Source organism: Taudactylus pleione, unplaced genomic scaffold (genome assembly GCF_031769625.1).
Source record: "Taudactylus pleione unplaced genomic scaffold, aTauple2 ptg000116l, whole genome shotgun sequence".
NCBI lineage: Eukaryota > Metazoa > Chordata > Amphibia > Anura > Myobatrachidae > Taudactylus > Taudactylus pleione.
The window spans coordinates 22,442,643-22,466,383 of NW_028284518.1; the positions used below are offsets into that span (position 1 = coordinate 22,442,643).

Genomic DNA, 23,741 nt, shown 5'->3' on the forward strand with positions numbered 1-23,741 from the left:
AATCAGCTCCCAACTGTCATTGTTCAAACAGATGACAGTTGGGAGCTGACTGGCCGGAGTACCATTATCATATGCAACGATTTTTATCACTTGTTTTGATGATAAAACTCGTTGATGAATGAGGCCCTCAGACACAAAATTGAAAGAACGATACGGTACACTACTCCTCTCAGAGAGGCTCAGTTGTGCCTCGTACCTTATGGTGTAGAGAGGCCAAGTGTCACTTCTGTATAGTACAACTTTTCCTTATATTACCTGTCTCTTGCCAATCTCTAATACAGTACATACTGACAGAATATGAAGCCAAGAATTTCTATATGGACTTTAAATTATATACCTACAGTCAGAGCCGTAACTAGACTTTTTGGTGCCCTATGCCAGAAAGAACATTGGCACTCCCCCTATTTTTCAAATAGGGACATAACACACCCGAAAAAGAGCCATGCCCTCATGGGAAAGGACCAAGGAAGAGATAGGGGAAACAAGGATATACTGGGGATAAAATAAGAGGAAGCTACAAGTGAGAATGAGAATAAACAGAAAATTGACAGGCTTGAACAGCGCCCCCTGTCCTGCGGTGCCCTGCACCATGGCACATGTCGCACTACCCTAGTTACGGCCCTGTCTACAGTAATTGAAAGAAACTAAAATCAAAACTATTGGGCTCTCATGAGCAGGTCCCTCTTCCCTTATGTGCTTTGTCCTTTCCCTTACTTACACTATTACAACAACACCTAACCTTTGGTTGCTGCCGTCCTGATGCATATTTCAGTGTTATGATCGCAGATGCAGCAATGGTTATAAAACATCAGGGCCGTAACTAGGATGGTGTGACCATGGCACAGGGCACCGCAGGGCAAGGGGATCTGTTTGTGCCTGTCAATTTTTCCTGCTTATTATCATTCTCACTTGTAGCTTCCTCTTCTTTTGTCCCCAGCATCTCCTGGCCTCCCCTATCTCTTCCCTGGCCCTCCTTCCCCATTAGGCCATGGCCCTTTATCAGGTGCACTATCTTATGTCCCTATTAAAAAAGTGTGGGGGGGTGGCGCCAATGCTCTCTCTGGCACAGGGCACCAAAAAGTCTATTTATGGCTCAGTAAACCATGACCTTGTCCTGCATTGTTTTTTACTGTAAGTCCCTGTTTTCTTGTTTTGCTCATTTGTAAGGCACTGCGGAACCCTTGTGGCGTAAAAAAAAAATGAAAGGATAGTAATGATAATAATAATAATAATTATTATTATTATTATAGATGTGCGATACGGTTTTCCTGAAATACAACAGACCCAAACGTAGGGGTTCCGAGTCGAATCAAGTCCCAGTTCGGAATCACTTTTGGGTCCTGAGTGAAACCGAGTCTCAGCTCGGGTCTGCTGTCGGTTCGGAACTCGGGTATACAAACCAAACTCAAGTTTTGGATTGCATGTAAGCAGGTCCAAATTACATGATTTTAGCTGTTTTTGGCGATTTTTCTTATCCATTTTTAAAGAATCCAAAACCAAAATAAAACCAAGTCTGAACCAAAACACTTGAGAGTGGTTTTGCCAAAACCAAAACACAATGATGAATTAGAACCAAAACAGGGGGGTACGGGGGTTCAAGCACATCTCTAATAATAATCTTTCTATCTGGTACCTTATAGTAATATATATTACCAGGTTTTCATTTAAAACTAAGCATATTTTAAAACTTCAACCATTAATGTTATTTATTTGATTCATTCACAGAACCTTAATAAATTCAAACAATGGCCCTCATTCAGAGCCGCTCGTTAGCGGCAGTACGCTCGTTCCGAGCGATGTTCGCACATCTGCGCATGTGTACGGTTTTTAGTACGCATGCGCGAACCAGTCAGTGCGGCCGAAAATCGTTTGTACGCTATATAGCGAGTGCCTGCTATTTTGAGTGACAGAATGAGGCGTATGTGGGTGGTAACAGGGGAAGGTGCTTGAAAACGGGGGAGTGGAATTCGAACGCAGGCGTGCTTAAAGGTCAAAACGGGCGTTTTAAGGGTGTGCATAATTAATCCAGCAGCGTCATTGACCACGTCACTTGGTTTTTTTAAACTCAGAACTGCTCGCAAAATAGCGGTTGAAAAAACCAACCACAAGAATAGCGAGCAGTTCATACGCTGTACGATGTACTCGATTAATCTAATAAATAGCGGACATGACGTATGGTGCGAGCGGCCAGGGGGCGTTTTTATCAAATAAACGAGCGTATGTTTTGCTCGCTCGTTCAGACTTAGAGGTGTGAACAGACTGCAATGTGCGAACGGATCATTTGAATAGCCACCCCTTGTTTTTGAACGAACGACCGCAAATAGCGAACGGCTCTGAATGAGGGCCAATGTTTTTAACCAGTCAGGTCATCTGAGTGTTTACAGCAAAATAAATAGGAACCTATTTATCAGAGATATTTCCAGCTGCAAACTAACGCAGAAATTCGTGGTCCCCATTATTCTCAGTGGAGACGGCAGCCTGAAGCAATTTATCATGCTCTGGAAAGTTATAGATTTGAGAGCATGACCCCTGAGGTTGGCAATATAATGTATAGACTATAAACTACTATACAGTATCGTCAGATCCCTTCCTGGTAGGCTAGAGTCTGTGCATGTATAATAGAAACCATTTTAGAACCCAGAATTAATTCCTTTGCTGCAATAAGCAAACAGCAACGGGGCACAGTCATTGACTGAGCAGCTTATTATTGGATGTGGTGTCCCAGTGTGACTTTAATTATAAATTGCTCCAAGTCATCTGTTATCTCTGCAAATATCACCAATAACAGATATTGATGGGGCAAAAATGTGGGCATTGATGAATAGGCCCATAGTATTTTGGTGAGTGTGCTGACATTGTATTAGGCAGTGAGATGTGAGTGAGATGTCTTCTTGTGTGATTAAGTGAGGACAAGGCTTCATGTGACATGGGCAGAGATATCATGTGTAGAGGAAAATGTAAGCAAGCATAAAAACACGTGCTGAGAGTTTAGAAGTGGAAGGAACAGGCTTTTCCAGTTCCCCAGCAGCACAGTCAAACACAGTTCTATATGAGACAAAGGTAATACACCCAGCTTGTTATATGGCACCTTAATTTAACCATATTAATACTTGTAGATGTAGTTCCCAATTTCTATGATTTGCTATGTGAAATGTAATGAGTTCTTCTTGTTGCAATATGTGTGCTTTGAAAGACAATCTCTTAAAGTTCAAATTCCTTGCTGTTGGTTTCGCCTTGATTCCGCTAACGTCCATCAGGAGCCAGCTGAGAAAAATGGCCAATAAAGGAGTCCATAAGGCCTTCTGTGTTCTTGTTTTTCTAACAAACAAGTCTGTTGTGAGCATTCAACTGCATTTTCAGACAAAATTTGGGCGAGACCTACCCAGCGGAGAATCAATCTGGAAGTGGTATTCACAGTTTCAAAACATGGGCTACATTTGAAAGTGAAAATCCACTGAGTGTCTGTCAATAGGGGAAGAAGCATTGGAGCATGACAGAGCAAGTTTCCAAACAAGGAACCCTCAGAAAACCACCTACTGAGCAGGCCGAGAACTTTGTTTCCTGCAAAAAACTGTATATACAAATGAGGACATACCTCCTGCAGATGCTGCAATCTCTGAAGAACATGTCTTAGACCTGCAAGCATCTTTCTGTGACAATCAGAGATGATTGGGTTTGGATCTCAGAGATCCGAACCCAACCGAATTTTGAGATCCAGGACGAGAACCGAACGTGCGTTCGGTTCCACCGCCGGCCCCGGATCTCAAACGAAGGCAAAACCATAGAGACGAACTCTCGCGGTCTCTATATATAAGGGACCACGCGGCGGCCACTATTTCACTCCGGCTGTGGAGACTGAACAGGGAGGGTGGGTAGTGTAGGGCTGGGAGGTACTTACCTGTGCTGGTGCTGTGCTGTCGCTGTGCTGTCTGCTGTGTCCTGGGCTGGTGCACTGCTGATCCATCTGGTGCTGTCACTCCTGTGCTGTCTGCTGTGTCCATTTGGGCTGGTGCTGTTGCTGATCCATCTGGCCTGGTGCTGTGCTGTCTGCTGTGTCCATCTGGGCTGGTAATGATCCATCTGGGCTGGTTCTGTGCTTTCTGCTGTGTCCATCTGGGCCCAAGTTCTGGGCCCGAAAAAAAAAAAAAAGAAAAATATTGTCTTTTTATTTTTTTTCTGTGTGTGCGTGTTAGGCTTAGCCGCACAAGATACAGCAACGCAACCTAGTGCAGCCCGACTCCAGTCATCATCAATCTGTGCTCTGAGCCCAAGTTCTGGGCCACCCCAAAAAATAAAACAAATAGTGTCTTTTTGTGTCTAATATTTTTCTGTGTGTGTGTGTGTGTTAGGCATAGCCGCACAAGATACAGCAACGCAACCTAGTGCTGCCCAACTCCAGTCGTCATCAATCTGTGCTCTGGGCCCAAGTTCTGGACGTGAAAAAAAAATAAAACAAATAGTGTCTTCTTTTGTTTAATATTTTTCTGTGTGTGTGTTAGGCATAGCCGCACAAGATACAGCAACACAACCTAGTGCTTCCCAACTCCAGTCATCATCAATCTGTGCTCTGAGCCCAAGTTCTGGACGCGAAAAAAAAATAAAACAAATAGTGTATTTATTTGTCTAATTTTTTTCTGTGTGTGTGTGCATGTTAGGCTTAGCTGCACAAGATACAGCAACGCAACCTAGTGCTGCCCGACTCCAATCGTCATCAATCTGTGCTCTGGGCCCAAGTTCTGGACCTGAAAAGAAAACAAAATAAATAGTGTCTTTTTTGTCTAATATTTTTCTGTGTGTGCACGACTGCACGTGTGTGAATTTTGGAACTGCACCTTGGCTACACTATTGGTGCTTGTGACACTGCTTTAAGACCGTAGAAAATATGGAGGGCTGTCACATGACAGGAGAGGAAGGCCAAGAACCACATGCCGTAGCTGCTGCAAGCAGCAGGGCTGCAACTAGGGGGGGCTAGAGGTGCACATGCACCGGGTGCCGGAATGCAGGGGGTGAAAGAGAGCTGACTCACGGTGGCTTGGGGGCTGCAGATTCAGAAAACGACCATCCAAAAATGGCCACCGCCAAGGAGGAAACAGATGCTAGAGGTCTTTACTGGACCTCTAGTTTCTGTCTCCTCCTTGGCGCGGCCATTTTTGGAGGGCCATTTTCATCAGATTCCATGCGGACTAGCCGGACTGAAAACGGCCATCCAAAATGGCCACCGCCAAGGAGGAGACAGACACTAGAAGTCCTACTGGACTTCTAGTGTCTGTTAAGCCAGCCAAAGTGCCAGGAGAAGATGCTGAAAGCTGCATCCAATGTTGTTATTCGAAGCATGATTGACTCCTCTCCTATCCGTGATTCATCAGAAGGATCCTTGATGACTACGCCTGTTGCTGCTGCTGTCACTGTGAGTGGATCTTCATCCCAGAAGGGGACCAGGAGGAAGACTACTTGTAGTGTATCCTCCAAAAAACAATTAGCTGTCAAACAATTGTTTGCAAGGGCAAACAAGTTTGACAGCAATCACCCAGTTGCACAGCAGATTACTGACGCCATAACAGCTATGCTGGTATTAGATGTGCATCCAGTATCCGCCATTACTACAGTGGGTTTTCAACAGTTAATTGTGGTCCTGTGTCCTCGCTACCAGATCCCTTCTAGATTCCACTTCGCTAGAACAGCAATTCCAAGTCTGTACAAGGACCTTAAAAAAAAACCTTATTAATGTCCTCAGAAATGCCATTGTACCCTCTGTCCATTTGACCACTGATATGTGGACAAGTGGGACAGGGCAAACTAAGGATTACATGACTGTAAAAGCCCACTGGGTAGGTGTATTGCCTACAACAGCAACAGCAGCAGCAACATCTACCAAAAGACAGCTGATACAGAGGCAGGCTACTCTTTGTATAACTGGTTTCACTAAGAGGCATACCACTGAGAACCTCTTAAAAAAACTCAGGGAAATCATTGTTAAATGGCTTACCCCACTTGGACTCTCCTTGGGATTTGTGATTTCGGACAATGCCACCAATATTGTGAGAGCATTACATGTGGGCGAATTCCAACACGTCCCATGTTGTGCTCACACAATTAATTTGGTGGTGCAACATTTTTTTAAAAATGACAGGGGCGGCAGGAGATGCTCTCGGTGGCCCGCAAAATATCAAGACATTTTAGACATTCGGCAAACGCTTGTCGAAGATTGCATGACCAGCAGGTACTGTTAAATTTGCCCTGCCATCAGCTGAAGCAAGAGGTAGTAACTCAGTGGAATTCTACCCTCTAAATGCTTCAGTGGATGGATGAACAGCAAAAGGCCATCCAGGCCTATAGAACGGACTATGACATAGGCCGTGGAGGGGGAATGCACCTTACTCAAGCGCAGTGGAGAATAATTTTAGTGTTGTGCAAGGTTCTCAAACCCTTAGAACTTGCCACACGTGAAGTTAGTTCAGACACTGCCAGCTTGAGTCAGGTCATTCCCTTCAACAGACTTTTGCAAAAACAGCTGGAGAAACTGAAGGAGGAACTGAAATGGAGCGATTGCGCAAGGTATGTCGGACTAGTGAATCAAGCCCTTGATTCAATTTACCGGGATCCAAGGGTCATCAATCTATTGAAATCTGAAAAATATATTTTTGCCACCATTCTGCATCCTAGGTTTAAGTCCTACCTTTTGATTTTTTTTTCCAAAAGACCAAAGTCTAAAACTATGCAAAGAGCTGTTGGTCAAAAAATTGTCAGCTGCAGCCGCATGTGAAACGCCTTCATCTCCTCCTTCAGTTTCAACAGCTACCAGGAAAAAACTACATTTTCCTTACAGAATGCCTGGTGGTCATGCAGATTAGTCACCAAAAAATGACATCTGGTCATGCCTGAGAGAACTGCCTACTAGTGACATGTCTTCTACGTGACTAAGTGTGATACGGTCTCCATTCACAGAATGGTGGAAGACTATTTCAGTGATAAAATCCTAATAGACACGTCAGGCAGTCCCTTTCAGTACTGGCAGGAAAAAGAGGCAATTTGGAGGCCCATACACCAACTGGCTTTGCATTACTTAAGTTTCCCACTCTCCAGTGTATACTCCGAAAGAGTTTTCAGTGCAGCTGGCAACCTTGTCAGTGATCGGCGTAGGAGGTTACTTCCTCAAAATGTGGAAAAGATGATTTTCATTAAAATGAATTACAAATTCCATGAGGAAGACCTCTACCAACAATTACATAAAAAAATTACAGAGGCACCTATGGTGGATTCCAGCGGGGACTAATTAATATGTGTGAAGAAGAGGATGTACACACTGATGGGGATGATGAGGACAATGACAACTTGTAATGTAAAGCCAGTTTGTGTATGGGATCATTTTCATTTCCATGTCCAATGCACATCGGCAGCGTGTTTTATGGTGGTCCAAACAAACCAATCATTACAGCCACAATTGGCAGTCCTTGTCGCTTAAATGATTGGCTTGTTAAACTGTGAATGTCCTGTTTCGTATACAACATAAGGGTGGATGGGAGAGGCCCAAGGACTATTCCATTTTGCACCATTTTCCTTTCCATTATGTGCTGGTTGGGGCATTGCTGCCTGACATTTAAAATTAATGTTATGGCTGGTTTAGGAACCAATGATTTGTTTTTTACTGCACCCAATGAATTGCTTTTTACTGTTTTAATTAAATTATTATTAATTATTTAGCCCGGGGCTGCACCAATGAATTATTTTTTAATTAATTTATTATCAATTTTATAGCCAGGGGCTGCACCAATGAATTTCTTTTTATTATTAATTATTTAGCCTGGGGCTGCACCAATGAATTGTTTTTTAATTTATTTATTATCAATTTTACAGCCAGGGGCTGCATCAACTATCAACTAACAATTCTTTAATCCTCAAAGGTATCCCAACCATCATCTTTGCACAGTCCTCAACTCTATTAATAATTATATCAATCAGTTTTGAGCCAGCAAGCTGGATGCAACCTTTTGGCCCTTTAACTAGATGAAAAAATCGATATTGTGAGCTGTGAGGTGGTCAAAATTGACTGGAATTGAGTGTAAATAAATGTTATTGAGGTTATTAATACTGGAGGAACAAAAAAAGGCCCAATTATGTGATTTTAGCTGTTTTTTTTTTTTTAAGAAAAAATCCAGATCCAAAACAAAAACACGAAAACAAAACACGGAGGTGAGGTTTTGGCAAAACCAATCCAGATCCAAAACCAGGGGAGATCCAGATCCAAAACCAAAACACGGGGGTCGGCGCACATCTCTAGTGACAATCTGCTCAGGTAAATGGAAGAAGACAGATTATAAAAAAAAATTGTTTTTCAGTGATGAAGCAGAATTCCACAATTCAGGGAAGGTGAACAAACATAACCTGGGAAATTGGGGAGCTGAAAATCCCCATGCATTTTTGCAACACAAACATGATTCCCCAAACGTCATTGTCCTCTGTGCCATATCTAACAAAAAGATTTATGGACCCTTTTTCTTTGCTGAAGTCACTGTGACAGAAGCTACCTACCTTAACATGCCTGAACTATTGCTCCTCCCACAACTGGAAGAAGACAGTGCTGATTTCTACTTTCAACAGGATGGTGCCCCTCCTAATTACCATAAAGACATTTGTGGTCACTTCAATGACCAGTTACCACCAAGATGGATTGGGCGTGCAGTTACGGTGGATCAAGAACTGCTGCATTGTCCACCCCACTCCCCAGACCTCATCCCATTTGATTTTTTTAGTTGGGTTTCAGTAAGGTTTATGTGTTTGTACTAGAGATATGCATAGACCCCCGTGTTTTGGTTTTGCTTTTAAATCATTGTCATGTTTTGGTTTTGGCAAAACCGCTCTCAAATTTTTTGCTTTTCTTTAAAAATGTATAAGAACAGCTAAAGTCATGTATCTATTTTTGTTCTTATAGTATTATTAACATCAATAACATTCATTTCACACATTGAACATTTGCAATTTGTCTGAAGGAAACCTGATGAGTTTCCTTTTCATCAGTGTTTACCTGCATTACAATAAACTTGAATAAAAGACATAATTAAAACCGGGAACATCATTTTGACTTACCATGTATATATGTACAGTATGCATGTAAAGGGATGCAGTCAGGAAGCCGATGGTCGAAATGTCGACTGCCGGCTTCCCGACTGTGCAATCCCGACAGGGGACTAATGATAGGCGTCGAAATCCCGATGCTTATCATTATCCCTATGCCGGGATCCCGACGCCAGGCATACCGAATGAAGGTAAGCCGGGCGGCAGGGGCGCAGACAGCTGTGAGGGGGAGGGTTAGGTTAGGGGCTCCCGGGGGGGACTTAGGTTTAGGCACCCCCCTGGGAGGGTTAGGGTTAGGCTAGGGAAAGGGGGGGTTAGGGTTAGGCACCCCCCAGGGAGGGTTGGTTCAGGCTGCGGGGACGGGGGGTTAGCGTTAGGCACTAGAGGGGAGGTTGGGGTTAGGCACCCCTAAGGGAGGGTTAGGGTTAGGGGGGTAGAGGGTTAGTTATACTTAATCAGCTGTCGGGATCTTCACTGCTGCCGGTCTTCCGGCATCGGGATTTGAACCGCCGGATCATTCATACCGATCCACATATTGTAAACGTATATTATGTGACCAAATTTCCATGTTTGAAGATACTGCCAGGAGGTTTGAATAATTTAGCACTGAAGTGTGCTTAACATGATGAAAACAAAATGGTACTTTGGGAACATTTTGTTAAATATAAATTTAAGGAGAGAATTATATTTTTTGCAATATATTGTAGCTTTTAAATTAACTATATTTTCCTATTTTAAATATACGTTTCTTTTATCTATGAAATTAAGTTTTGCACTGCTACAAGAATAAGAGGTTAAACACACCTTTCGTCTGTTCGGTAACCCAGTCATTAATGTACAGCCGTGACTGCTCTGTGTCATGAAAAAAATCAAGCTTCTCCAAGTTTGCATTATATAATTGTTTTGTATTTTCCACATAAGCCTGGCAAACAAAAGAGAAAAATATAAGTAAAAACTGTTGCATATGAAAAATACCATATGCTGGGAAATGCACTTACAATGTATATCTTATTTATTGATACTTTTGTCTCCCATTTCTAAGAGGACTTTATTTAAAGAGCTGTAATTATCGGGTGTGGTATGAAAAGTCGACATTCAGAATGTTGACACCAGGATGCTCACAGGTTATGAATGTGCACAGAATGTCAACATGAACGTTAGGTCAACAAGCAGTATGTTGACATTCTTGAATGTCAACATGGTTAAAAGATTGACATTTAACAGAATGTTGACACATAGTGTTTTGCATATTTTAGGCTAACCCTAAATCTACCCCAACCTCAAACCTAAATCTAACCTCAACCCTTCCCAAAACCCTAACTCCAACCCTAAACCTAAACAAAACCCCAACCATAAAAATAACACAAAAATTAACTGTCGACATTGTGAACATGTCGACATTTGTGAATGTCTACATTATGCCCATGTCGACTTTCTGACTGCTGACATTCAGAATTATTTAACATTCTGAATGTTGACATTCTGCCGGATCCATAATTAGCAACCAACTAAGGGGTCTATTTACTAAGCAGTGTTAGGAGACAGAGTGAAAAGTGATAAGGTGCCAACCAATCAGCTCCCAAATGTAATTTTTCAAACACAGCCTGTGAGATGACAGTTGGGAGCTGATTGGCTGGCACCTTATCACTTTCTTATCACTTTTTACTCTGTCTCCTAACACTGCTTAGTAAATAGACCCCTAAAGGCCCCCATACATGGCACGATATACGTGCCGATCTGATGGATCGGCACGATATAGGTGCTATATCGTGCCATGTATGGGCACGATATCGTACATGATATCGTGCTGCTCGCTCCCGCTGGGTCGTACATCGAATCCCCGGCTCTTCCCTCAAAACCATCTGATATGGGATGCGATGTACGATCCCATTTAGATGAAGGAGGGGGAAGCCGGCATATCGTGCGATCTGTGTGGACCCCACGATTGCCGGATGTGACAGCACGATCCGTCTGCTGACGAATCGGCAGTTGCCCTACACGGTGCATCACACCATGTATGGCCACCTTAAGTATTCCTTCTGTTAAAATTTTACAAAACAAATGTTATAATTTCAAAGGATTTTAATTGTGTTGTTGCATATGACATCACAGTCAACAGTCTATATTTTTTTGAAATGCAACTATGGACAACCTCTAAATGGAATACAGATACTTGACAATGGCCCTGATTCCGAGGTACGCGCTATGTTAATGTCGCAGGCTTGCGGCCAATGTTTTCTGTCCGCGCATGCGTCCTAGTCGCTCTGTGAATGCTACCCGATAGTTACCGTCTAATACAGCAGAACAAATTTGGATGCAGAAAAAAGCAGTTTCAGTGGGTGTTTCTGGGTGGTAATAGGGGGGTAGATATCCAGATGCGACATGTCACAGACGCACTTGCACTGACCACAGCAACCATGTTCAGATGAAGAAATTGCACCTGCCATACGGCTGGTGTAATCTCCGATTGTGCGTCTGATTGTGTGGCTGATACGCACAGTGACAGATGAGTGCACGGGGGCATATTACGAGAGGAGGGGGCCCGTGTTCACTCACTGTCTGGGGCCCCCTCCACTTGCTCCTGCAGCCACGGCGCACTGATAAGTTCAGCAGACTCCGTGAACTAGTTTGTGCCCGGAGTCTACTGTGCAGCCATTTTCCCGGCGATTTTCCTACTGCGCATGAGCAGAACGCCAGGAAAATGGCAGCGGCGGCCAGTAGAATTAGAAAGTATGGCTGCAGGGTGTGCGTTGTGTACCCCCCTGGACCTGGGGGTCCATGTGCACCGCACACCCTGCACCCATTATAGATACATTCCTGGCGCCGCAGCCTGTGGTTGTCTCTGTACTTATCCCATTGGCTGCGGCATTAGCATAAAGATGCCATCTGGCTGCAACAAAATACTCTTCTGAAAATCCCATGTTAATGTGAACACATGGGGAGCTGATGGTGAGTCACTTATTGTGTGCTTCTTTGTAACAAATATGTGTCAGTTGATTACCGTAAGCTGTATGCTACTCTAGTGCAGACGTAACATACATTGGGCATCAAAGTCGCTTACAGTACATTTTCATTTTATTACAACCATGAACATATTGGCCAGCTACTATTTTAAGCAGAAATTGGTTTACTAGTAAAACAACATAACTTCAATAACCAGCATTTGTCCTTTCAGGGTAAAATTGAAAAGGTTTCTTACCGGAAGAAATTCAAATGTCTTTTCTCCAAATAATTTGTTGACATTCATCAATATGTGACCATTTCCATTTTTTACTAGTTCTTTTAGAAGATTTTTGCATTCAGAATGGACATCTTGAATATCAGCAAAATGAAGTGCCTTAAAATAATAATAAAAATAACTAATAGTACAGTATATGCATAAACAAAGGTAGTTCGAGAATACCTGGGATAGGCCTTAAGCACTGGTTCTTAACAAATCCCATGTGATCACGCTGCATCGAAATGTATCTCCTTGTACATCGGTTCCCCCTGCCAGTCACCACAGTCTTCAGCACCACGCTACAGGCAGGTATCCCTTTCTTACCCAGGGTACTCTCATTTACTGGCATATGCAACTCTCCTGTGCTATCATGTATCAAGGGTTGAAATGGTGAACATGGGCAAACAGTAAACACCCGCTCTCCTCCTTCCTAGCTACTAGTAATTTACTGTTGTCCACTTGCCTGGTATTCACTGCTTACTGCACACACCATGCAGTATTACAGTTCTTGCGACCAGGTACTCCATCATTCTGTACTCTAATCCAATAATGGCAGAATATTGAATTTATACACCCACTACAAACTAGTAACCAGTACCTTACTGATACTGTGGGGTCTATTTACTAAGCAGTGTTAGGAGACAGAGTGAAAAGTGATAAGAAAGTGATAAGGTGCCAACCAATCAGCTCATCTCACAGGCTATGTTTGAAAAATGACAGTTGGGAGCTGATTGGCTGGCACCTTATCACTTTCTTATCACTTTTCATTCTGTCTCCTAACACTGCTTAGTAAATAGACCCCTGTATGTGTTGTATACCCTGCTATCTCTCATGTGGATAATAAGATCTGTTGATATATTTGGAGAATATAGATAAGGGCCGTAACTAGGAGTTTGCGAGCGGTGCCACCGCACAGAGCGCAGGGCTCTGTGGGTGGCAAGGCCACTCACACACAGCACCTGAATCTGGCTAGCAGTGTGCCTGGAAAGGCACCCTTCAGCAATGGTCTTTGCAGCAGTGCCGCCTGGAGTATCCTTAGGACGCTTCAGACATGCCCTCCGCTGCCCTTACAGCCCCCCGGAGCATCTTGAGGATGCTTTGGGTATTACTGTAATTCCTGGCTATTGTGGCTCAACCCCCTAACATCACACAGAGGGACGTGGTCTGCACCGGGCACTGGGACCCCTAGTTCTGCCTCTCATAAAGATATTAAGATATGGTGAATTATGTTTTCTTGTTGCTGTACTGTTAAATTATCTGCCTCACACTGATAGCACTTCCAGTGAATATCTCCAGTGTTATACTTCAGTGCTATTTCTGTGTACTGATCTCCAGTGATATACTTCAGTGCTATTTCTGTGTACTGATCTCCAGTGATATACTTCAGTGCTATTTCTGTGTACTGATCTCCAGTGATATACTTCAGTGCTGCTCTGCATACATTCTGCAGTGATATTCTTCAGTGACATTCTGCAGAACTAGCTCCAGTGATATTCTTCAGTGATTGTCTGCAGTACTATTCCTCAGTGTGATTCTACAGTGTTTCTCTTTAGTGATAAACACCAGTGCAACTCACCAGTGTTACTCTTTAAGCTGGGCATACACGGCCAGATAAAATGCCTTTCAGACAGACAGACATTTTATCTGGCAGCCTGCAAGCCGCAGATGTGAGATTTCTCTTACAGTGTATTAGCCCAACATCTGCGCTCCGCCCCCGGGGGAGGAGACATTTCCCTGTTCCTTCCATGGGAAGGAACACAGGAAATGTCTGTCTGTTGGCCGCGGCTGGACATACACTGCCCGATGTGGCCGACAGTTTACCCTATAAATATCGCATCGGACAGGCATGTTGGACAATCCAGCATGCCCGACCGAGCAATATTTAACACTCGGTCGCCCGCATATACGCTACAATTATCAGGGCGACCCGTGGATATCGGGCAGATCGCCCTGATAAAATTGTAATATGTATGGCCAGCTTTAGTGATAATAACCAGTGCAAATCACCAGTGTTACTCCTCAGTGATAATTACCAGTGCAATTCACTAGTGTTATTCTTCAGTGATAAATCTACAGTATAATCACCATCGGTCACTATTGATAATTCTACAATTTTACCAACATCGGTTCTCACCAATATTCTCCAGGACATTCAACATCAGTTCTCATCGATATTCTCCAAGACATTCAACATCGGTTCTCACCGATCTTCTCCAAGACATTCAATATCGATTTAGACCAATATTCTTCAACATCGGCTCTCACCAATAATCTACAGGACATTCCACAGTGATATTCTCTACGTGACATTCTCCAGTGGCGTTCTCTATGTGATATTTTCTATGTGATATTCTCTACATGACATTCTCTTGTGATATTCTCTATGTGACATTCTCCAGTGATATTCTTACTGATACTCTCCAGTGTTATTAGCATCAATCACCACCTATTCTACTGTGTGCTACAGATACTCTCCAGTGTTCCCTGTATCAGTCACTACCATCACCCTCTAGTGTTTATCTGCTCCCTCTCCACCTAGTTCCCTCGACTCCCAGTCCATGGACTGGAATCTCAAGGGCCAGGTTCTGAAACTAGACCGTCGACTGAAGATCCCCAGAGCCAGGTTGTGACACAGCTAAAGGGAGCTAACACTGTGGGAGATAATCAACCACAAGTGTATTCAGCCTAGTCATCCAGGTGTGATTGCACATACAGTAGAGATCAAAAGCCCATCATCTTTCAGATGGATTATGATGTAAAATTGATATTCCAATGATTGCTGGAAGCTTGAAACAAATAGCTTAAACCAATTCACAGGTTGAGTGTGATTGGTGAATCACTTGGAGTCCTGGTGTCCCAAAATACAAAATATCTCCCCAATACTACATCACCAAGGCTTCATATTTAGGGGTCTATTTAGTAAGCAGTGTTAGGTGACAAAGTGAAAAGGTGCCAGCCAATCAGTTAGTTTACACATAGATTATTAACAATATATAGAAATTTGGAGAGGATCTGCTGCTATAAATTATAAATCAAAAGTTGTAGAATTTGATTTTTATACCTATAATGTGCATATATATTTATGCTGTCTCAATTATACAGAGGTATGGTGAATTATATATTGTATACATATTTTTTATTTTGAGTGTATCACTCCTACTTTTCTACACACCCACTTAATTTTGCCTATTCACTAGTTCACCACTGACCTTTTGTGTAGGAACAGGTGTTCTAGTAATTCAGACAAGCTACTTAGTTTTCTACCTACTTATTCTAGCTCTATTTAGGGACCACATATACTCTATATCTACAGTATTTGCTCTAGGACAGTGGTTCCCAAACTCGGTCCTAAGGCATCCCAACATTCCAGATTTTAAGGATATCCATCCATAAGCACAGGTGACTTAATTAGTACCTCAGTCAGTGGGCCTGCTTCAACATGGATGGCTATTCTGCTTATACGCACGCAACTGCATTGCTAAATAAGCAGTGAACCCCATAAACAATAGCGATATCTATGATCGTCCATACATACAGGCCAACTAGCACAATATTGTCAACTTTGCCTGTTCAGAGATGTGGCAGGATGACTTCACTGAAAGATATCTTTCAAGTCTTCGGTGGTACAGATCGTACCGTGTGTATGCAGCTTTAATCAGGAATTTGATTCATTGTGTAGCAGTATTTTTGTACAGCCATACTTTTTGCCTGAATGATATGAATGATAATGATATCGTTCAACGATAAATCGTTCATATCGTCATTTTTATGCAGTGACCGATCGACCAACTACGCGCATTCCCGCATGAACAATAACAATATCTATGGTCTTTCATGCATGCAGGCCAACTCGGACAATTTTGTAAAGATCTGCCTGTAAAAACATAGCTTCACTGAAATATCTATCATAGATATCATATCATAGATATCTACAGGGTCGGCTCTAGGGGTGTTCGACCTGAGCAGTCGCACAGGTGTGCCACCCATAGAGGGCGCACCCCTCCCCAACATCACGATATCAGTGGGACATTACTGTCCCGCTGTTCCACCCGTGGGCCGAAGTGGCCCACGTGTGGTTAGATCGGGAGGTTGGAGACCCCCCACTGCTGCAGCTGTGCGGCGGTGCCGGACCCTGGAGACTCTGAATGGATGCTGCGCGCATGCGCGTGGCATCCATTCAGTGATGGGAGAGTGCAGGGGGAAGCCCAGCTAGTGAGGCTCCCCCCAGCCTGACGTTATTTGGAGGCGGACACAAAGCCGCGAACGAACATAGGGCGCGCTGGAGGGGGCCGGCACAGGGTGCTCCGACCCCTGGAGCCGGCCCTGGATATCTATCAGTGTTTACAACCAAAATCGTTTGCCCTGCACTACAGAAAGTTGGAGGGAAATCTATCAACAATATCTGTGGTTGTTCAAGTTGTACTGTGTGTATGTTCACACAGTATCCAGGATGGAGCAGAGCCTGAGTGGAACATGTAGATCACCAGCTGGCAGGGGCTGGCTGGCAAATTTTGGCCAGGAGGGCAAGCACTCAAGCAGCAGCCCATCCTTCAAAAGTAGTTTGCTGTTTAAAGACATGGGCTGTTTCTGCCAATAAGGATCATTTGTTTATTGCCACTTATTGCAGCTATAAAATTCCCATTCCATCACAATTTATAAATAAAATGTTACTAGGGCAACTAAAGCATACTTGCCCTCATGTGTTGTCTGCTCCCCTGGAGAAGCCCAGAGAGGAAATTCCGATGACGTATGTAGGTGGGGCAAGATGCTTTGTGTCATTACGCACCGGCCTTTGTGGCATAAAATGTTGTTAATCATGAGTCCATGGGCAGGGGCTAAAATGAAGCAATTCTATTATATCCTATTGCACCTCGCCCCCCTTCCCCCCAGAGAGTAGGTAAGTATGCTTTAAGGATTAAAAAAAACTTTATCTGAATTAATGTTTTAATTATTATTGCTATTCAGAGATGTAGTAGTCGGGACACATGACAAGTGGGTGGGGGAAGTAGTAGGGAAACATGACAGGTGGGAGTAGGAGTAGGGACAAATGATAAGTGGGCAGGGGTAGCAGTAGTAGGTACACAGGTCAGGTGGATGGAAGTAGTAACAGCAGGGACACAGGTGACAGCTTGTGTAGTGGAAGTAGTAGTAGTAGGGACAGAGATGACAGCTGCAGTGGTGGAAGTGTGGCACCCCACCAACACCCTGTGTTCCTACTCACGCTGATGTGCCTCTATGAAAATTTTAAATATTAATGTGACTCCTGCCATTGTCTAATATAGGCAATGATTTAACTGGTTTCATTAAGGTTCAGGGACTATTTGCACTGCCTCCTCAGTGGTGGTGGACGTCAGGGGTACTGTAGCAGGCTCAAGGATTTGAACTAGAGAAAAATGGCAGTTGGTGAGGTAGCTGGACAGGAGAAGGGGCTGCGCTGCCTTGATGCTTACCTGAGGGCTGCAGCCGTACTCTGGAACAAGCAGCGGAGGTCTCCGAGGCGGGGAATATCCTGTTCGTGACGCCAATTTGTGATACCCTATACTATGGGTTTATTCACAATGTAATCATACAATATAGTATAGCAGTAAAGATGGCAATAGTGAATACTTTCTTATGTTCATTATACTTTGCAAGAACAAAGAAACACTTGGCAATATTCATATATCAACAATGCATTTCAGTAGACAGTAACACACACATTAACACTCTTATTTTATTATTCAGGAACCTGCAGATCACTAGCAAACTCTGGACTTCGAACCTGCAAACTATAAACGGGTAAGTATGCTCTAGTGGCAATTAACAAATGACTAATTTTGCAATTCCCCTAACATCTCTAAAATATATACAAAAACCTCACGTGAGTATGATAAACGGACAAGGTTGCATCAAGAATACAATTGCAAAGTTTTCTATACACCTTTTTAGGAAAATGTTTTCCTCACACTACTGCACTTGACATGTCTCATACAATGCTAGTTCAGCGCTGAAATAGTTAATAGGGTGCACCCTTCGTTGCCCGGGATATGAAGAAAAGTTCTTAAACTGCTCCAGCTACAGTACTTGTCTGTATTTAATGCTACACTGTAATCCTCTGTAAATGATCCTGCTGTGATGGTGCTGGTATTACAGTCAGTTCCTTCTCTGCTTAGCAACCTTAGTTCATAGTATTACAAGTGCTGGCAGGGAAGTGTCCCCCTAACACTGCTGGTAACTGTTGTACCTAACCTCCAATATGCGGTATCAGGGGGTTAATCTTACTATTATGAATGTAGTCTATAGACCCCACGCTGATCTCTGCAGGGACTGATGTGCATATGTAATGGTGGACAGCTGTAGGCCTCCAGATAATAAGCGCTAATGTCACTGAGTGTCTATTTGGGAGGTTGCAGCAGCTTTCTTACCCCTCCGGTATCAGCTTTCAACCTCCGGCTCCTTTACAAGCTCAGTCTCTCTATATTTCCACAGCTCCGCCTGAGGCACTCCCTTGGGGGTCGTCCGACACACCCCTCTTAGGCTGATTGCTCTCAGGAACCTCCCCGGATGACACAACTTGGTCCCACCGGATATTCCCCACCTCGGAGACCTCCACTGCTTGTCCCAGAGTACGGCTGCAGCCCTCAGGTAAGCATCAAGGCAGCGCAGCCCCTTCTCCTGTCCAGCTACCTCACCAACTGCCCCCCCCAACTGCCATTTTTCTCTAGTTCAAATCCTTGAGCCTGCTACAGTACTCACTGGTCCCCTGACATCCACCACCACTGAGGAGGCAGTGCAAATAGTCCCTGAACCTTAATGAAACCAGTTAAATCATGGCCTATATTAGACAATGGCAGGAGTCACATTAATATTTTAAATTTTCATAGAGGCACATCAGCGTGGGTAGGAACACAGGGTGTTGGTGGGGTGCCACATACTTCCCCACTAGAATGATGCGTGTCCTCACGCATCTTAGACCTCTATATACTCCTGAAGACATCCACTTTATACATCAGTATCTTTTCGGAATTATCTACATACATATTAGGTACATTCTCTCATTGCATGACGTAGATCACAATTAGTTACAATTACCAGGTAAGTCTAGAAAACTTTGGCTCCTTGCTATAATGTAACAATAGCATAACAGATTACTACATTTGTTACATATTAACACAAAGTTTCTTCAAGTTATGTACTTTTGAACACTCTACCTCACAGGCTAGTGTCTACATTGAATATGTGGGGCATTCTTGTTTTCCTTTTTCGATTTTCCCAGAACTCTTTGCATAATTAATGCTATTTCACTTGAACTTAGTTCAGTATACTCATGGACTGGGAATTTATACTCTGATGGCATAGGCAGTAAGGGCTCTTTGGATACAAGACATGGCTCCCATAGTATAGGGTATCACAGAAGTAGTAGTAGCAGGGACAGAGGTGACAGCTTGTGTAGTGGAAGTAGTAGTAGCAGGGACAGAGATGACAGCTGCGGTGGTGGAAGTAGTAGTAGCAGGGACAGAGGTGACAGCTTGTGTAGTGGAAGTAGTAGTAGCAGGGACAGAGGTGACAGCTTGTGTAGTGGAAGTAGTAGTAGCAGGGACAGAGATGACAGCTGCGGTGGTGGAAGTAGTAGTAGGGACAGGTTGGGTATGAAATCCCGGCGGCTGAGTAAAATGCAGATGCCGGAAGCTTGAACATGCATAATCCTGACTGAGCAGGTAAGTCCCCTAACCCTACCCTTCTCCTAAACCTAACCTTCCTCCCCTTCCCCCCGTGGCTAACCACTAAGTGCCCCCCCCCTTACCTTTGTTCGGAAAGCCGTTCTGTCAGGATTCCGTCGTCTGGCTAAAGATAGGCATCTGGATTTAGACACCTGTCTTTAGTCCTGTGTCGGGATTTAGACAGCGGGATTCTGACGGACAGTTTCCCGCCCTTTGGTATATTGACTGTATCCCGTAACCGTATGGGGATAATTGAAATACACATGACAAGTGGAAATAGTAGTAGTGACTGGGTGGGGGTAGTAAAAGTAGTAGGGACACACAGGGTGACAGGGGAGTGTACTGGGGGCAGTCAGTACCTGCAGTTCTCCTGTAGCAGGGATACGCTGGCAGACTACATGAGCAGAAGGCTGTGTGAGGATAGATGCAGGGGGTGAGCACGCTCCTGAGTCAACCTCCCGGGATCCCTCTGCATTGAATGTACTGCTGGGCTTCAGTGGAGTCTGGTGCTGCATTCAGTCCAACTCCTGGCTCAACCCACCACCGTCATGTGTCCTGCACTCCTGCAACCTATTCATGTTCTTCAGGCAGCAAATTACATGCTGCATGGGCTGCACATAGACAGCTGAGCATTAGCAGCCCCAAATTACGTCCAGCTGCACTGCCAGCCACATACCAACAGAGCAATAGGTGGCCCAAAATGGCACATGGTAGTCCGGGGGGCATATTTCCCCCTGCCACCCAGCCTAGTCCTTCCCTGCCAGCCTGTGATGTATGTGGGTAGCAGTGCATGTATAATCAAGCAGTGTGCCTCTCAGGATGTATAATTGGGTATATTACAGGGTCTCTCTGGTGGTATGTGGAACACATCTGTGTTCCACAGTGGCGCTCTAACACAAAATGGCACCATGCATGCGCAAAAGACCAAACAGTGGTCATCTTGGTAAGGTGAAGATGCGTTCCTAAAGGAGCATGGTAGAGGCTGCACAGTAGCGCACTCCATATTTCAACATTAATATCTTATTAAATATAAATAAAAGTTCATTTTTAAATCATACTGTATATTGAGTGCCCCTGTTAAGAGTACTTGTCCTTTCTTGGCTTCTTCTTCTGATAGTAAACAAAGGTAGTACCTGGAAATAGGTACAGTGGATGGAGATAAAGGACCTCATTCAGAGTCGGTCGTTGCGGCCGCACGGTCGTAAGGTAAAAGGGGCCGGATATGCAAATGAAGCGCTCGCAAGTTGCGTCGTTAAGATGGGTTCGTTAGCTGGATGAGCGAGGGGAGGATGCGGCCGTAAGACTAAAAATACGCCCCCTTATCGTTCGCATTACACGTCATCTCCGGGCATATAAGGATTAATCGAGACATCGGGAACCATCGGAGCTGCTCGTAGAGCTTAGGGTTGACCATACCCTCTCTTAAGCACTACGATCTAGTCAGTGTAAAAACCTCCCATGTCACATGTGCCATGACACTACTTAGTTAATTATGCACTCCCATAAAATGCCGTTTGCATAGTTAGGCACGCCTGCGTCCGGATCTCCACTCCCCTGTTCACAAGCACCTTCTCCTGTTACCACCCACAAACGCCTCATCCTGTCACTCAAACTAACGACCTGGCTGTGTTCAAGGAGAGAGCAATTACTGATCGTAATAGCTAGTTTGCGCACGCGCATTGCAAATTTTACGCATGCGCAGTTTAGCGAACATCGGTGGTGTACGACCAAGCGGCCGCAATGACCGACTCTGAATAAGGTCCAAAGTACCAACCAAAAACACCATTTTGGGAGTTTGGGCCACATTAATTCTTGAAAACTTTCATAAATTTTTGTACAAGCAAAATATGTCTTATGTATATTTTCCTATACAGAATAGCATGTACACAGTGCCAAGATTTGTAAACATGACAGTAAACTTACCTTTCCCATCTGTGAAGCAGTGTTACCTCTAGCTCCCAGATATATCATTGAAAGTGCAGTTATCATACTCAGAGGCGATAACACAACATTTTGACAATCGGCACTTCTACTAAGTTCTCCTAAAGCATCAATAGCAAATTGGTTGTTCGCATGACAGATATCCATCTCTGTATCACAGACAAATCAAAAGTCATAATTAATAAACAAGAATTTCAACAAAAACTGTTTAGTCTTTAGTTCTACCAACATTAAAATGGTTCTGCAGAGTCCCGTAAAAGCTAAGAATTCAGTGCTGTGATCCTTTCTCCTACTATGGCTTGCTTGAGTCACACATGTACTGTATTTGCGGTGTTGTTGAATGCCGTCCTTGGGAACCACTTATTCATGTGTGAAGGAATCAACTACTGTTTTTGGTTTGAAAAATGTACACCTTAGTAGGAGAGTGGATCAAAATGCTGGAGTGTTGCAAAAATTCTGGGCACTCACAGGGTTTTGGTAACTCATGACAAAAGATAAGTATGATGTAAGATGATTAGTGAATCTTAGTAAACTTTACCTAAAACTAAATTATTTCATTTTGCGTGTTGCTCAGTTGTGCCACTTTCTCTTTAAGCATTTCCCTATCAACAAATCCATTTTGTACTGGAATTTTGTACACTTTGCAGGTGTAATTAGCCTTAAGTTTTCCCAGTACTACTACAACCATACCACTACCACCATAACTAGGGGTCCTGCCGCTTGGTGTAGGCCATGCCCCCTCCATGTGAAATCATACAGAGGGGGGGGCCCACAATCACTAGGAATTACAGCAATACCTGGACCATCCTCAGGATGCTCCGGGGGCTGTAAAGGCAGCAGTGTGCACGTCTGAAGTGTCCTAAGGACCCTCCATGCGGCACTGCTGCAGAGATTCTGGCTGCAGGGTGCCTTTCCAGGCACCATACTTGGCAAGAAGCTGGGGTTGTGCGTGAGCGGCAGTACCGCAAACAGAGCTCTGCACTCTGTGTGATGGCACCGCTCGCATACCCCTAGTTATGGCCCTGCATACCACATACCAGAATAAACTGACTTTCATATTTCCAACTCTGTTGATGCAAAACTGTATACATAGAATGAAATGTGAATGTACAAATACAGTGCTGCGTTCTGCAGTATGGCAAAGCAAATTTGGAACTCATCATTATTATTATTTCATCAGCATCATCATCATCATCATCGTATATGTGAAAGGCACTGCCAATATATGCTGTAAGTACAACCGCCAATTAGTTCCACTAGTATACCACTGACTCAACAGTGAGGCCCTGATTCAGAGCCGGACGCTCTGACCAGAGCGCTCGCTCTGAATCAGGGCCCACCTCCATAAATATGGAGCGTCCTCCTGGACGCTCGTATAGCTGTGGGTCACCACCCACAGCATATACAAGCGTGCAGGATGATGGTCGCGATGGTCTTGACCATCGCGACCATCGCCACTGCGAGCAGAAGCCTGCAGTTGAGTTTCTCAACCGCAAGGCCAGGAGTGATTTTGGCTCTATCAGAGCCAAAATCACTCCCACTGACATCACTAGTGATGTCAGTGGGGCCGGCTTCTGACGGCAGGCATTCCCTTGAGAACGCCTCCATCTGGTAGGCACGCCCCCGGCACGCCTACCAAAGGGGGCGTGCTGTCAATCAACATCGACAGCACGCCCCCTTTGATCAGACACTACGAGCGAAGGAAAGTCCTTCGCTCGTCGCGTCTCGCGCATGCGCATGACGGAGCTCCCTCTGTCATGCGCATGCGCAGTGCAGACCATCAACCCACTTGCGAGCGGACAGCCGCT

The 23,741-nt window shown here is 44.2% G+C and overlaps 1 protein-coding gene across 1 annotated transcript in view; it reads right to left on the bottom strand.

Annotated features, from left to right (window-relative positions):
* Nucleotides 1–22,080, bottom strand: part of LOC148524823 (serpin B8-like) — a 40,764-nt gene extending 18,684 nt beyond the window's left edge. Inside the window, exons 1-3 of the mRNA XM_088471804.1 lie at nt 21,916–22,080; nt 12,272–12,409; nt 9,877–9,994 (exon numbers count right to left, since the gene is read on the bottom strand). Coding sequence (XP_088327930.1) covers nt 9,877–9,994; nt 12,272–12,409; nt 21,916–22,080 — 421 coding nt within the window. The remainder of the gene's footprint in view (nt 1–9,876; nt 9,995–12,271; nt 12,410–21,915) is intronic.
* Between the last annotated feature and the right edge of the window lie 1,661 nt (nt 22,081–23,741).